The sequence below is a fragment of the Danio rerio genome, chromosome 16 (assembly GCF_049306965.1).
Source record: "Danio rerio strain Tuebingen ecotype United States chromosome 16, GRCz12tu, whole genome shotgun sequence".
Lineage (NCBI taxonomy): Eukaryota > Metazoa > Chordata > Actinopteri > Cypriniformes > Danionidae > Danio > Danio rerio.
Window position 1 is genome coordinate 31,628,647 of NC_133191.1, and position 16,950 is coordinate 31,645,596.

A 16,950-nucleotide genomic window follows, 5' to 3' on the forward strand; every position below is an offset into this window, starting at 1 on the left:
AAAACTAGAAAATGCCCTAAATTGTGAGCAACTAAAAATTGGAAACTTGCATATATAGGAGTGGAGGGGTCTAAAGTAATACTGAAACTAATAACTTTTAGTTTAGTTAAAAATATTAAGAAGAGTTTTCAAAATATGCTATTTTCTATTGTGGAATTCAGTTTAATGTGGCACAAGGAGGAGTAAATTACACAGAAAACTAAATGAGTGTACTGTCATTTAAAAAAAAACAGAATAAGAAAAAAAAATCCCTCAGAGCCCAACATCTGCTGGTCTTTTCATCCGAGATGCACTGAATGTAATAACAGAGCGGGATGCAGCGTGGAGTCCACTGTTGTGTATAAACATTGACAAAGTGTCTCAGTGTTTTTAGATGTTATCTTCGCAGTATCTCTGTAATGTCCAGCTGGTGATTTTCACTCCTTAAATCACTGACGGATCAAAGGCTCTTATTAAGCTGCGTTTACACTGACTCTGATTTGCAGCAACAAACTGACCGGCAGTAACTCAATTTCAACAAAAGTCTGCTATTTGAGGCGACAGACATTTGCTGATGCAGGAGATGTGAGCAGAGTTCATCTTAATGTAAATGTACAACACAATTTAGCAACTGAAGTAAGTATAGAGGGAAACATTTAAAATAAACTTTATTTCCCTTGTGTTGTTTTAATGCTGAATAACTTGCTTTCGACTGTGAAAGATAAATTAGGATTGTTTTTGAGTAATATTTAAAAAAAAAATTTTATCCTTCACACAATGAAAGTCTAAGATCTCTAAAGACATTTTAACCCCCTGAATGCATTGTTTGATTTCTGTTGCAAAGAAAAGAAGTCACACTGGAGCCACATTTAAGATATTTAAAGTTAGATTAATTAATTTAAGATTAAGAATATTTAAGATTAAGAAGTCCACTGTTGTGTTTAATTAATTAAATTAATCAATTTTAGATATTTCTATAAAATACAATCTAAAAAAGTTTTGAAGAATGTTCCTAAGTGCAAGTCGTAGACATTTTCTGATATATTTATAAAAATAATACTATATACTATAATAATACTATATATATATATATACTCTTTTTATTCATTTTGCCGCAGCTCCGCTCTTCTTATTTATTTTTTCGCAGCCCCGTGAGCAAAATGCAGCCTGCAGGTTAATGATGATGTAATATAATTCAACCCCTAACAGCGGCACCTTAGTGAAAATAAGAATTCAAATAATTAATATTAATGAATAATACACCTGCTCAATGAAAATCAGATGATTCACTACATTAATAAATCTGACATAACTTGATCAGAACTCTAAAAAGGGAAGAAAAAGATCAAGCCATCATTAGAAAGTAATTACCAGTGCCATTGTGGTCCAGTGGTCATCATGTTTTGTTATGACGTCGAAGACCCATGTCCGAACCTCTCCTGAGTAATTATTTTTATTTATTTATTTATTTTTTTTTTTAATCATTTTTATTGTTTAGCCATATAATACTGTTAGGGTTGTTGAACATTTGAAGTTCTAAAGCAGCTGTTTTCTTGAAGAAGACGTGATAGTATCATTATGAAATGAATTGGAAATGACCTTATTTTAATATAGTCAGTTGTGAACTGAGGTGGGCCAGTCCAAGGCTTGAAACTCCAGGGCTGAAAAGGAGTCCCACTCCGGCCCTGGTTTAGGCATGGCCTAAACTTCATCCCTGTATGATTTCGAAGGTAGCACAGATGCATCCCTTGCAGCCTTTAATATCCTTCACATTCCAGTCCATAAAATAACAAACATGGCATTTTTATCCACCATTTGAGTGTGATTTTCTGTGGAAATGTACGTTTTTACCAACAATTTCCACTTTTGATGGCATTTCTAATGAGAAGATAGTATTGTAGTAAGCAGATATTCCTTTGGCTACGACCAAATCTTTTTTGTTGTACATGATTAAATTGTCATGTTGTCTCAGACGTTTATCTGAAATCAGTTTTATGAGGTGCCTTCATGCACAGAAGCTGCCTTCAGAGTCTGCTTGATAGGGCAGCGAGGCAACAAATCAGCTGCCTAAGCTTTTGGACATAGAAAGTTGCTAACCATAGAAAGTTGCTAACGTTCTAGTTAACAAGTGTTTACTTCACCTGTTGAAATGTCAGAGATGACCCTTGGCTTAAGATCATCTGTGGTGATAATTTTAATAAAATTTGCAGCATGAGATGTGCCACACTTATCAAATCATGTGGTGTGCGCATGTATACAATTAAAAATGCCTGATATGTAGTCTAAATTTAGAAAGAACATTTTTTGACTTTGATCTCCAGTTTGGAACAACATGAGGATTAGTAATTGATTACAGAAAGCCAATTGTTCGAAATTTCCATGTAGCACAGTGTTCATGGTAAGAGTTCCTCTCTCAACACAACAAAGTGTTTAACTGGTGCTCAAATGTTCTCCTGGTGTCACAGGACATGACATCACCGGTACAGTTAGACACCTTAAACACCTCAGTCATGTGACATTGTTAACCATGACATCATCTGAACAAAATGCCTTTCATCTCACCTCCAGAGGAACGTCCACAGAAAGCAGACACATGTATAAAAGCACGTTCGCTGACGTGTGTATGTGCGAGAGTGATCCTAGTTTAAAGGAAGTGCTTTAAGTTTTTGTTTTGCTGCTCTTTTGACCATTGCTTCTCACTAAGCCTCATTCATGCTGAAGCCATTACAACCCAGCGCACTGTCAGACACCCGCCATGTGCGTCCTGTTAATGCTAATCTGACATTTTCCTCTCCGGCGAGGGGGTCGGAGTCTATTCTGAGATGTTTCCATGTGTGTTGTATTTGCGCTAATCCATTGCTTTCCTCTGGCAGAGAAGGAATGACCACTACACGCTAAACTCCACAGTGTCCTTTCAAGTGACGGCCATGCCTTATCGCATCAAAGCTGAGACACTCCCACGCCAGAGCAAATCAGTGAGTAATACAATTGTGATTGTGTGGGCACAGATTAATGAAGAAAACAACAGACGATGTGGCTGAAAGACAAGATTTTTTTTACTTAAACCCAAAGCATACTTAGTTTTTTTATGTACGCTTACAAAAACAATGATCGACAAACTTTGTCCCCTTACTCATGCACTCATCAACTTGGGTGTCTGTTGTTTTTATCATTTTCAGTAGTTTGTTGTTGTTTCTTTTATTCCGATTGTATAAATACAGCTTGGTTCAGTGTTGCCACCTGGTGGATAAACTAAATAGTGCAAAATATGTAATAATAAAGTATATTCTGACCATACCCAGCAAACAATTTTTGTGTTTAAAAGTTATCTAAAAATAGACAGCTTGGCTAAAACAAAGCTAAACTTGGGCTGTCAGTGAAACCTAATACACGTTTAAGATTAGACCAAAACTAGACTAGTCGTCAAATAGACAAATTAGACAGACTTTATATGTATAGTCATTCATTTCTGTTTATTCGATGACTAGTCTAGTTTTGGCCTATTCTTAGACGTCTATTAAATTTTCACTGACAGCCCAAATTTAGCCTTGTTATAGCCAAGACAAATATTAGACATCTTTTAAAAACAAAAAAGGCTTGCAGGGTAACGCCCCATTCACACAGGGCATCAGCGCCAACACTTACCATTCACTTTGAATGGGTGACGTCAAGCATTGCCGAACTGAATTGTGGATCCGTCAGTGGTGCTTCATCGGTGTTGCTTGTTGCAGAAGTTGAGAACTTCTCAACTTTTCAGACGCTTACTGAAGCATCAGTCAATCAGATTGCTGTAAGCAAATACCCTAGCTCAGACAGTAGCCAATTGTGGACTAATTTCATTGGCTGATGTTGCTATGATGATAGCATCAGCCCCAATTTCAGACACACCCTCCATCAAGCATTGACGCTGAAGCCCTCTGCGAATCAGGATGGAGCTTTTAACTAGGCTAAAGGAAAGTAACATTGCTTTTTTGCTTACTGTCAATACTTTCTGTTTAGAAAAGGGTGGAAATAATCATATGCTAAATATTGGAAATGTTGCGGGAACAAATTTAATAAATTTTATCACTAAAGAAATGTGCCACAGTATGCACTACTGTTTTTAAAAATATTAAGAGATTAATTATTATATTCTGCTAGGATGCACTAAATCGATCATTATTAACAGTAAAGACATTTATAATAATATTATTTTTAGCTTTTGTTCATCAAAGTATCCACCAAAATTATGCAGCACAATTGTTCATAACAGTAATAAAATATACACTGCAAAAAAATGTTTATCTTTTTTTGTCTTGTTTCGTGTCCAAATATCTAAAAATTCTTAAAATTAGATCAATTTTCTTTGTAGACAAATGACATGAGATAATTGGCCTTGTTTTCAGGGTAAAAACAATACAATTTTGTGTATTTTTGGGGTAAGAAAAATATTCTTAAATCAGGATTATTTTGCTACCCCTCTATTCTAAAATAGATTTTTTTTTCTCACCCCACTGGCAGATTATTTTACTTTTTTTAAGCAAAATACACTTAATTTGGAAGTTTTTTTTCTGAAAACAAGGCCAATTATTTAATGTCATTTTGTCTACCAAGAAAACTCATCTAATTTTAAGAATTTTTAGATATTTGGACTCGAAACAAGACAAAATTTCCAAGTAAGATCAACATTTTTGTTGCAGTGTTAGAAATATTTCTGGAGTACCAAATCAACATATTAAAGTGAATATTCCAATAAATTTATAAAGGATCATGTGACATTAAAGACCGGAGATGCAGTTCCTTAAAAAGTATCTTTGCTTTTACAGAAATTAACTACATTTTAATAATGCAAATTGGCTCAGTGGTTAGCACTGTCACTTCACAGCAAAAAGGTTGCTGGCGTTTCTGTGTGTTTCTTGCATGTTCTCCCCATGTTGGTGTGGGTTTTCTTCCAGGTGCTTTGGTTTTCCCCACAGACAAAAGAAATGTGGTATAGGTGAATGAAATAAACTAAATTAACCGTAGGGTGTGAGTGTGTCTGAATATGAGAGTGTATGGGTGTCTTCTAGTACCTGGTTGTGGCTAGAAGGGCATCTGCTGTGTAAAACATATGCAGGAATAGTTGGCGGTTCATTCCGCTGTGGCGACCACTGATAAATCAGAGAATAAGCTAAAGGAAAACGAATGAATGAATGAAAACAATTTACAAACAATTTTTCGAAATTAACTCCAAACTTTTGAATATTATAAAATAATAAACTACAATGTTTTTTTTTACTTAGTTCAATTGTACTATTCTAAACATATCTTATTATTCTTAAAAGTGTAACGGATAGCTATATCCTTTTAGTGCCACAGTACTTTTTTAAAAACCCTCTTGATGTCTATTAACAGCATTGTCAGCATTTCTTAGCTAAGTGCTGTAAGCAAATCATTAAGACTCCCAATTTCTACTCTATGTACCATGTAAAACTGTCAAAAAAGGAGGGAAAAAGCAATAAACAAAACTTTCTGAAGGAGCTTCTGTTACATTTAGTCGTAAGATGATTCAGAGATGAGAGATGATAACGGAAAATGAGCTGCCAGTCTGATTTACGTGTGCTAATATCGTAGCTACATCAGTTCTAGTGAAATATTAATGACCTCTGTGTTTGTGTTCGCTTGTGTTTTTAAGATCGGCACGTTTGTGGTGTGGGCCATTCCTGACGTCTCCTTTGCCATTCCCCTGTGGGTCATAATTCTGGCTATACTGCTGGGACTGCTGGTGCTGGCAGTGCTTAGCCTAGCAATGTGGAAGGTAGGTCATAAAAAAGACTGAAAATACATGTTTATGATACTGTTGGTTATTTATTTGTTTATTTTATTTTTTTTATTTTTTTTCAAATAAATGCTGTTTGAACCTTCTATCAATCAAATGATTCTAAAATGCATCATGTTTTCCACAAAGTATTAAAGCAAGACAAGTAAAACTTTTTTATGCACCTGTCAATTTTATGGTTTTAAGGTTGTTTGGCTTTAATTAAATGTTAGTCTAATGTAAAGAATAGATCCACAACACACTTTTAAGTGTTTCTTTTGTCACAATATATCTTATATATCAATATATCTATATAACACATTGTGTCTATGTCTATGCTTATATGTTAGTTTTCTCCAACAATGAGCCGTAACCATCTCTCTCGTTACAAAGTTCACGCGAACGCACACACACACACGTGGATGCACATTAATATCCTCTGCTGTATGGATATTTGTTATGTTATTAATCAGGTATGGTAAACAAACCAGGATTGAATGGTCTTCTTTTATAATTTTACTGACATCCGTCTGTAGTGATGAATCACACAGGCATTTTACTGCCTTTATTACAAACAGGCACCTTTTTGTTTTAACATTGTAAAACTCATTTTGGAGGTGCAGATGATCACAGAGAGCTGAACAGATCTTTTAATCCTGGTTGCTTTGCGCACATCCTGCCTTGTGGATATGATTACTATAGAGTTACTATGGAGACATGTTAATACGTGGCTGTCAAACAATTTGGTGGGCGGGGAAGCTACACTCCTCACATTGCAGTGGGCCTCAAAATGAGAGAGATTTGAATCCTATTTTAAGTTCGTCAGGAAATTTAAAAAAATACACTTGTGCTTATATCACTTCAGTATGACCATGGGCACACTAAACCTACACTCAGTTCTGTCTAAATAGCTTCCAAAAGATGATTTTTGTCATAGGTGCCCTTTAAATCGCAACAGTGTTTCACTGTATACTTAGATGTTTGCCTCTATGAGCAGTAGAAAGTTTTAAAAACATAAAAACGGAAATACACGTTATCAGAGTGTTTTACGTTGATGTTGGCATTACTTGTTACATCTTCAGTGAAATGCGTCTCCAACTGCATCTCTGCTTCAGTGAAATAGCAAAACAATGAAACTACAGGGGTCAAGTTAGATGGCTGTTGGAGATAAAGCTAGAGAAGGAGATGCTAAAGGAAGTGGAGAGGGGGGTTGGAGGAAGTGAAGTGAAAACAGGAATGGGGAACCCTGAAGAACTCGATGAAAATTGGCAAATGAGATAAGGAGATTGGGGGAGAGCGAGAGATAGGGAACACTGTTGCATTTGGGCATTAATGAGCCATTTTGGATGTTATCAGTGTTTTGTCTGCAGGGCTGTTCTCAGGCTCTTGATTGGGTCCCTGTGGAGGAGACCTACCCTAATTGGCCAACATTCACACAAACACAACGATATTTGAAGAGTGATGTGTGTGTGTGTGTGTGTGTGTGTGTGTGTGTGTGTGTGTGTGTGTGTGTGTGTGTGTGTGTGTGTGTGTGTGTGTGTGTGTGTGTGTGTGTGTGTGGGAGAGAGAGGAAAATATTAATCGGATGTTGGAAAGGGGGTTTTAGAGCAGCTGTGGCTCAAGATTTGAGTTTAACACGGGCCATTATACACTTTTCAGATAGTGTCACATAAAATGGATTAGAAGAGTAAGGGAAAACACAGATTCGTTCTACTCAGAATACAATGTAATGGCCCCCTCTTGTGGTGTCATTGGTTGTTGAAATGTTAATAAACTATCTAATATTAAAACAAGATCTGAAATCATGCTTCGTTTCAATTGAATAGTATGTAATACAGTTTTGTTATTGTTTTTTGTTACCAATTTTCTTTAACACTTTATATAACTTTATTATGAGTTTTCATAAATGTACTTATTTGATTAGTGATTTACAAATGTGAAGAGATTATTTAATTCTTTATTAATTATTCTTATTTTCAAAAAGCTTTGTAATTTTTACGTAATATTTGTATGTAAATATACTTTGTAATATTTGATTAATTTGTGTTAAATAATATATTTACTCACTACAAAAGCATCGGTGTAGTTATGAGTTGAGTTATGGTCAACGTTAAACCAAGTTCCTGACTCTCTATGGTCATTCAAAAACCCCATGGCATTGGTGCAGTGTGAATTTGTCCTTAAGAGTTTGCATTTCCACCTTTTTTTACTTTCCACCTCAGAAGACTGCAGCAATTTAGAGCTCAAAATCAGCACTTTTGTTGCCATTGTCACACAATTCAAGTTCTTCCACTCAAAGATGTTTTTTTTAAAACACTACACAATTTTAACACAATATAGTTCAAAGTACCGGCTCAGATAATTAACTGATACTGATATTTTCTGTTATTGGTGGGTACCAGTCATTAGTGGGGCCAGACAAAATCTGAAGATGATTTTTGCTATTTCTGCGGAGAATTTTGGTAAAAGTCTGCGGATTTCTGCGGAATTATTTTGAGAGTATCAAAACTAAAACCTTAATATAAGAAATAAAAAATAATATCTTTTTAACTTTTATTTAATGTTTAAAATGCAAATCCAATTAGATTCACTTTATTTGGTAAATAAAGCAAGTTCGTCAAGTAATATATCTAGTAAAAGACAGAAAATATTAACGTACAAACTGATTTGAACATAAATCAGATGAACATTTTCATATTAGTCAATAATATTACTAAAATTAATTAAAAAACTGAATAATAGATTTACACACATTTACTCCAGTAAAAAAACAGAATTAAGGATGGGCTAAAAATCTGCGGAATTCTGCGCGCGCAGATTCTGGGTGGGCCTAGTCATTAGCCAATACATTGATGCATCTATATTATTACCAGAGTTGGGTGTAATGTGTTCCACAGTAACACGTTACTGTATTCTAATTACATTTTTGAAAAACGGAGTAATTTAGCGAATTACATTTTACATTTGTGTTATTTGATTACTGTTAGTTAAGCATTTCCCAGGTGCTCCAAGTTTAAAATCGTGAGTCACGTGACAAGAACTGACCAGTCAGTTTCAAACTTTGGAATATAGACATTTAGGTAGACTAATTACCTTAGACAAACACAGAACACCCAAACACTGCTGTCCTTTTTCATACTATGGATGTCAGTGGTTACATGTATCCAGTTTTCTTCTAACTGTATTCTTTTGTGTGTTAAAAAAAAAAAAGACAAACAGGATTGGATAAAGTAAATGATGAGAGAATTTTAAGTTTTGGGTGAACTCTAAGTCTTTTGAATATGTCAAGCTGCTGTGATCAATCTGTTAATTGATTGAATCTGTGAATATTAAATCACTGAAAGAGCTGCAGTTTATTTTGTATTTTATAGGTTTATTTTATGTTTTAAAAGTAACGTAATTAGTAATCTTATTACTTTTTACATGAAGTAATTAGTAATGTAATCAGATTACATTTTCCAGTAGTAATCAGTAGTTTGTAATCAAATACTTTGTATTTAAGTAACTTACCCAACTCTAATTATTACATATATTCACTGCCTTACTAATATCAGCTACTCATCTACAAAGCAAAGGAACTGCATGTTTAATTTAGAATTGTGAAAATTTGTTAACGAAATCGATTCTTCGTCAATTCCAAGATTTTCAATATGCTTCCCTATATTGTCTCTTGAATCAATTTTGTGCTTAATTTTAAACAGCAGGGAGCGCTCTAGGCTAATTTTTTTACCGTACATTCAAATGTACGTGTTCATTCGGGGAGTTGGGTTTTATGTCACAAGATTAATGTAAACGTAGCTCACTAACTTTATTAATGATTAATTTATCTAGTTTATCATGAGTACTCTGGGTTCTACGTCAAGATAAAAAAAAATAGTAGCTCAGTTTTAAAAAAATAGAACAAACAATTTGTTTTTAATATAAAAAAATTATTGTGCAGCGCTTACACATTAGAGGAAGTACTGGCAAAAATGTATATCTTTTATTTTTCAGTTGCAGATACAACTGAAATGGTTGCACAATACAACCCTGGTTTTGTACTGCTGCTTAAAAAAAATCTGGTCAATCAGCATATCTATAATTGGACATTTAATTGTAGTCCTCTGAGTGAATCTCGTAAATGTCTGAGAGCACATCTGTGCAAGTGTTCCACCAGACAAAACATTTGAAGCAATGAATCATGTCTGTCATGCTGGGGATCATATTTATATATTCTGCTATTTTTTCTTCCCCCACCTGCTCTCTTTCTTCAGTGTGGCTTCTTCGATCGTGCGCGGCCACCCAAAGATGATGACGTGTCAGACCGCGAGCAGCTGACCGCAGAAAAATCCACAGACGCGTGAGAGCAGACCAGATGACCAAAAATGAACGAAGAGGCCATGGATTGAATCTCCATGAAGACAGTGGAGGAGCTGCGTCCAAGAGTTCAGTATCTGCTGAAGAACACAGATCAAAGCCTCTAAATAAACTACAGCTCCCACACTGGACTGCCATCTGTGAGCTGGGCCACAGTTCCACTCAAAAACATTTATTTAAATTGACGGATAAGAGCAAGAACTCTGAGCATTGCACACTGATAGAGCTGTAATATACACAAGATCCAATGAGCCACTTGACTAGAGGCTGATCAGTACAGTCCAAAAACATCAAGATCTCATTGTCCAATCAACTCCATTGACTTCTTTTTTTATGGTTGTGATGAGGATTTCCGAGGACATACTGTTTAACTGTATCAGTGGAACTCAAGAATATTTGATCTCAATCACCAGCTCAAAACAGGATCTGGATCATTCCGCAATTCACCTTACTTTGGCTGCATTTACACTGCATCTAAATATGGAGTCACTCCTCTTTTAAGACCTTTTTTTGTTTTATTATTTAAATATCGAAATCAAACTGTTGGCATCCATGTTTGATGTTTACAGCAGAGAGAGAATTTAAAACTCGCTTCGAATTAGAATTTTTTTTGTACACACAAAACGATAATTTAAATGTTCACACCAACATTCACACTCTGCTGTGTGTATATGAGCATTTTAACAGAATGTTTCAAGAAAACATTCAACAAAGTCACATATAATGTCACATACTATATGCAAATTGTTAATGTCACCTGCAGTACAGTTCATATAGTCATAAAAGGAGCTGAATGTTACAGATAAGAACGCAGCTTGTTGATAATGATGGAGGGATGCATTTTGTGTGTTGCAGCTGACTAGAGTCTAGATTCTTAGACCCTGTTTACATCTGCTATTAGATGTGTTTTTGTAGATCCAACCACAAATGGACAATGCCAAATACAGGTGTAAACCAGGGCTGAAACTTTTTGGGCTTGTTCACTTTTGATTACTTTCATAGGTAGCCAAAAACACATTCATTCAAATGGCAAACCAGCCAGGGTTTGAACTTTGTCATCTGAAATTGTACGTTTGGTTTGAAGATCAAAAAATTTGAAGTAAAAATCATAGTTAGAATACTAGCAGTTAAAGGAACACTTTTTTTTTTTGAAATACATTTTGCAGTGATTAAAAAGAATCCCAGCTAGGTAAGTAGGTAACAGCGCTGTGTAATGTCATTGCGCCTGCTGCAGTCATGGTGTGGCAGCAAAGTTTTATTGATCATTACGCCTAAATGAGAATATAGTTCCTAGCCATACCAGCCGCTAAAATTTAAGCAGCTTTTCATTACATTTTTCTGTCAGTCTTAGTACAAAATGTAACTACAGGAGAGTCAAGCTTTAAGTAAGACAATTAGCAAAATTCCTATTTTATAAGATACTTCTGGTCTAATCTGATTCAATGATTTATGCTAAGTTACGCTAAGGGTGTACTCACACTATGTACAGTTGTCTTAAACCGTGACAAAGCGTGATCGTCCCTCTGGCACAGTTCGGATAGCATATTGTGAGTGCACCCTAAAAGTGCTACTTCCAGAATGGTAGATTGGCTGAATGGATTAAACATTGGTGAAACTCAAGTGTTTAACAAAAATTTGCCTATGTCCAAAAAATAACAAATAAAATGATTGTTCATTTATTGGGAATGGGCTTCCCTCATCTACTTGTGTTCAATAACATCATGGCGTTGCCTCATATGTCTACATGCCTTGTCAATGATTGTACTGATTGCATTTTAAAGCTTGTAAAGGAATTGCTCTGTAAGTACAAAGATAAGGGGAGGGGGAATTAATAGGTATAAATGTTAAGTGCAATAATGGGACATTTTGAGTTGATAATTTGTGTGTACACTGGCTCCAAAATGTTTAAAACCTGAAGTTCAGGTTGTTTTGTATATATATTTTGTCAAAATAGTTATTTGTCATGCTGTCGGGCAGGAAGGAATTGCTCATTTTCCAAACCTAAAGGGAAAAAAGACTGTAGGTTTTCAGCAATGCATAGCTAGATAATGTTGGATGATGTAGGCACACTTATTTCATCTTTTTTTTTTCAAACTGCTGCTAACATGTTGCATTCAGAGCATGTTAATCACAAAATATTTTCTTTTCTGGTTTCATATTAATGTTTTACCTCAATCATTGATCTTCAGTGTTTTTCATTATAGACTGATAATTCAAGAAGTTTTGAACTCATATTAAAATCTCATCTTGTCATGTTTTCACCTCTGGAAGGAAATGATCAATGTTTCAGTCCATGAGTGATGTATTGTGATGTGTGCCCCTGCCTATTTTACACAGGTCTGACATTAAAATGGAATTTGAAACAATTCTTTATGTGTTTTCATACATTTTGGATTGTTACATTATCCTGTCTTTTGATTATGCTAAAAACCCAGATACATTTTTGAGGAAAGATGGAAATAGAGCATATTTAAAGGGTCACAAAACACCAAGACACATTTTTGAGCTGTTGACAGTCGTATAGGTGTCCCATGCTGCTAAAAACACTATTAGGACACATATTCACAAAAAAATGAAAATTGGTTGTTTTTTCGTTATTTGAGCAAATTCGTTCTTCCGGTTTGAAACTAATTTTTTAAGCTACGTCACGCCGATTAGGTCGTTTCGTGTATTCCAGTGTGTAGACAGGCTGTCTGTACCTGGGAGTATGCGGTGCAACTTCATTAATATGCATGATAGCTTCGAAGACTGTTTTTACCTGTTACAGTGCTCAGATAGCAGAGACACCACGTTATGTTGCCAAAACAAGTGGGAGAAGAAGAATTGCTTGAAGATACGAGTCGTCAGTGTTGCTTTTATTATTTGCTGCATCAAAGGTTTTGTTTTCATTTTCCCGCTATGACAGGGCAGCTGGACTCACATGTGGATTACAGTGCACTCGACGCTCGACAGAAATACGTGTCTAAGGAACTTTGTTTACCTGAGAGCTTTTCTCATCTGGAAATGATGAAATCCGGAATTACTCATCATCTCCTTTTAAAAAAGACACGGCTCCAGTAAGTGTTGATTGTCCTGTCCTTACAGATTTGGTAAGTAAGCGATCAGTGGTCTTAGTTTATTCAGATGGCAAAGTGAGTTCGTATGTATTGTCAGCAGTACTCTTTCAGTGTTGAAAGACATACCCTAGTCAAATGATTTCTAAGTTACTAAAGTTTACAGTACTTTATTATCACTACAATATTATGGGCTGAAAGATTCGCTGTAAATGCTGCTCTCCGAGTGCAAACATGTAAACACCAAAAACAAACTATTACAGTTGTGTAGGATTTTCGCCGCATTTTGTGACAGGAATAACACACGGCTATCTGAGAGAAATGCGGAGGGTTTTTTTTTCTCTCATTCGCCATGCGGTATCAAACATTGCATTAAAATACACGCTTACAGCAGTTCCTTAAATCAAATATCTTGTTTGTCATGAGGGGCATGAATTAAATTCCTGAATGAAAGAGCCAAACTGCAGTTAAAGTCCACCATTTTATAATTTGGCAAATAATTCGATTACTGATATAGAGGTAAACACAGTCAATGTCTTTCTCCTCTGCGTCTGTGCGTTTGTTTTGTCTCTGTGAAAATCAGCGTGTGCTTAAATCGAAACTCCCATTTTTATGGAAATCTTTGTGCACTTTCCCTCCTCCGACACTCCCCCCTAAACATAGCTGGACACGCCCACTTTTCTGACTTTTTCCAAACTAGAGATGTGAAAACACCCTGCTGAAACAGGGAGGTTTCATGGCCCTTTAAAAAGTTTAAGGAGGATGAGTAATTTGATTATATGGGAGTTATGCATTTTCTGACTTCAGAAGCACAGTATCTTTATTTATTACATAATCTGTGCAGACAAATTACATTACCCATGATGCACAGAGTTGCAGTTGGCAAAGTATGCCAAGAAGAGTTCTTTATCTCTCCCTTCATTCATATTTTCACAATTTGAAATAAATGTTTAATGTATTTTTCCATAAATGCAACCAACAACTTGAAATGAATCCTTTGATATTTCTCTGTTTTTGACTGTTATTGGTAATGCTTCATATAGGTCTTTTAATCGGAGCGATGAAGTTACCTTTTACCTTATCTTTTTATCTGATTGTTTAGCCTTCATTGCTAATTCAAACACATTAATTTTAAACTAACAGAGGTAATAACTTTTTGTTGCATTATGTCAAATTTTGTAAGGTGTTAGTGATGACTAAAGCTAGGATCTTGCTCTGTTCAAGATTACAATGCTGAATGGTGCAACAAAATCAGTGAACGAGAGTTCTGTCTGTTTTTAACCAGATTAATGTCAAAGCAAAGAAAATGAAATTATAATTATAAAGAGCAATACATGCAGGAGAGAGAAAAGTACTGTGATTTACCTTTATCTCTTTATTCAAGTCAAATCTTTAATAAATCATTCATTTAACTGTGCAGTGGAAAAACTAATATCTCCTTCAGTCTTTAATGTTGCTTTAAATTAATGTTGCTAAATTACATAAACTTTTTATTCATACATTCATGTTTCTTCGGCTTAGTCCAGGGGTGTCTAAACTCGCTCCTGGAGGGCCGGTGTCCTGCAGTTTTTAGCTTCAACTTGCTTCAACACACCTGCAAGGATGTATCTAGAAAGCCTAAGAGCTTGATTAGCTAGCCCAGGTGTGTCTGATTGGGGTTGGAACTAACCTTTGCAGGACACTGGCCCTCCAGGACTGAGTTTGGACACCCCTGGCTTAGTCCCTTTATTCATCAGGAGTCACCACAGTGGGATGAACCGCCAACTTATCCAGAATATGTTTTACACAGCAGATGCCCTTCCAGCTTTAACCCAGTACTGGGAAACATCCATACACTCTCATTCACACTCATACACTATGGACAATTTAGTTCATCCAATTCGCCTATACCGCATGTCTTTGAACTGTGAGAAACCAGAGTACCCGGAGGAAACCCACGCGAACATGAGGAGAATATGCAAACTCGACACAGAATGCCAATTGACCCAGCGACCTTCCAGCTGTGAGGCAACAGTGCTAACCGCTGAACCACTTTGTCACCCACAACTGTCATTTTAGGGGAAAAATATTTGAAATATATTAATTCGATTTTTTTATTGCATTGTTTAAAACATTTTCTTCATAGAATCAGTGGCTGCATGAAGAGTCATTACCTTCTACATGGTTCTTCATAGTGGATAAAAGTTTTTTATTCATTTATTCTTTTTCTTTTTGGCTTAGTCCCTTTATTAATCAGGGGTCACCACAGCGGAATGAACCGCCAACTTATCCAGCATACGTATGCCCTTCCAGCTGCAACCCATAACTGGGAATCATCCATACACTCTCATTCACACATATACACTACGGACAGTTTAGCTTACCCAATTTACCTATATCGCATGTCTTTGGACTTGTGAGGGAAACCTTAGCACCAGGAGAAAACCCACGGGCAGAACATGTAAACTCCACATAGAAATGTCAAGTGACCCAGCCGAGGCTCGAACCAGCAACCTTCTTGTTGTGAGGCAATTGTGCTACTCACTGCGCCAAAGTCATATAAACATGCATTGTTTCAAAAAATGCTCTTCATTGGAATCAGTGGTTGCATGAAGAGACTTGTACATAGCCTTCTAAACGATTCTTCATTGTGGATAAAAGTTTGTTAGATTATAAAAATGTTCTTTATGCTTGGAAAAAAAGGGTTTCTAAAAGAACTTCTTGTTTAAAGGTTTGTGAAACCAAAAAAGGTGCATAATTTAATTTATTTTATAAAATAAAATAAAAAATAAAAAATAAAAAAAAATTATATATATATATATATATATATATATATATATATATATATATATATATATATATATATATATATATATACATATATACATACATACATACATACATTTATTTATTTATTTATTTATTTATTTATTTATTTATTTATTTGGGTTTTAGTTTTTTTGTCAATGTTCATTTTAATCTCCTCTCAAATTACTGTGGAAACGTGTGCAAAGATGTACAATCGTTTTTCTTTTAACAGACGAGAAGAAGAAGAAAGTAAATGAAAGGAAAAAGAAGAGCAAGAAGAGCAAGTTTGCTTCTTTTATCAGAGCCACTTTACAGTGCCTTCTCTCCCAGCAATGAGCCATTCAGGCTTTCATCCTCTGAAGGTAAATGATGGTTTTGGCATCCACATATTTTTTAGACTGTAAGTAGGGTTGGGTACTGAAACCCGGTCCCGAATTAGCATAGGAATTTTGTAAACGTACTCAGTGTACGTAAAAGTAGTCACAAGCCCCAACCCTAGAAAAAAGGAGTTCCCTGATTTTGATGACAGCCTCTCCACAGGTTAGTAGGAAGCTAATGTAATGTTAATTGCATAATGCAAATTTTAAATTCATACTAACAAACAAATGATCAAAATAAATAAATTAATGCAATTCGATTCAAATATATAACATATGAATTAACATATACTTTAAACTTCCATTATATTGTTCAATGAAAATTATTAAAATATATTTTTAGTTGAGACGCAGTGGCGCAGTGGGTAGCACGTTCGCCTCACAGCAAGAAGGTCATTGGGTCACTGGTTCAAAACTTGGCTCAGTTGGCATTTCTGTGTGAAGTTTGCATGTTCTCCCTGCGTTCGTGTGGGTTTCCTCCGGGTGCTCTGGTTTCCCCACAGTCCAAAGACATGCGGTACAGGTGAATTGGATTGGCTAAATTGTCCGTAGTGTGTGTGAATGACTGTGTGTGGATGTTTCCCAGAGATGGGTTGCGGCTGGAAGGGCATCTGCTGCGTAA

At 35.6% G+C, this 16,950-nt stretch overlaps 1 protein-coding gene across 1 annotated transcript in view; it reads left to right on the plus strand.

The window, feature by feature from the left end:
* The window catches only part of itga8 (integrin, alpha 8), a 130,266-nt gene extending 117,789 nt beyond the window's left edge, over positions 1–12,477 (plus strand). Inside the window, exons 28-30 of the mRNA XM_021466921.2 lie at positions 2,853–2,954; positions 5,633–5,755; positions 10,009–12,477. Of these exons, the coding sequence (XP_021322596.1) occupies positions 2,853–2,954; positions 5,633–5,755; positions 10,009–10,098 (315 nt within the window). The 3' untranslated portion in view covers positions 10,099–12,477. The remainder of the gene's footprint in view (positions 1–2,852; positions 2,955–5,632; positions 5,756–10,008) is intronic.
* The last annotated feature ends 4,473 nt before the right edge of the window (positions 12,478–16,950 follow it).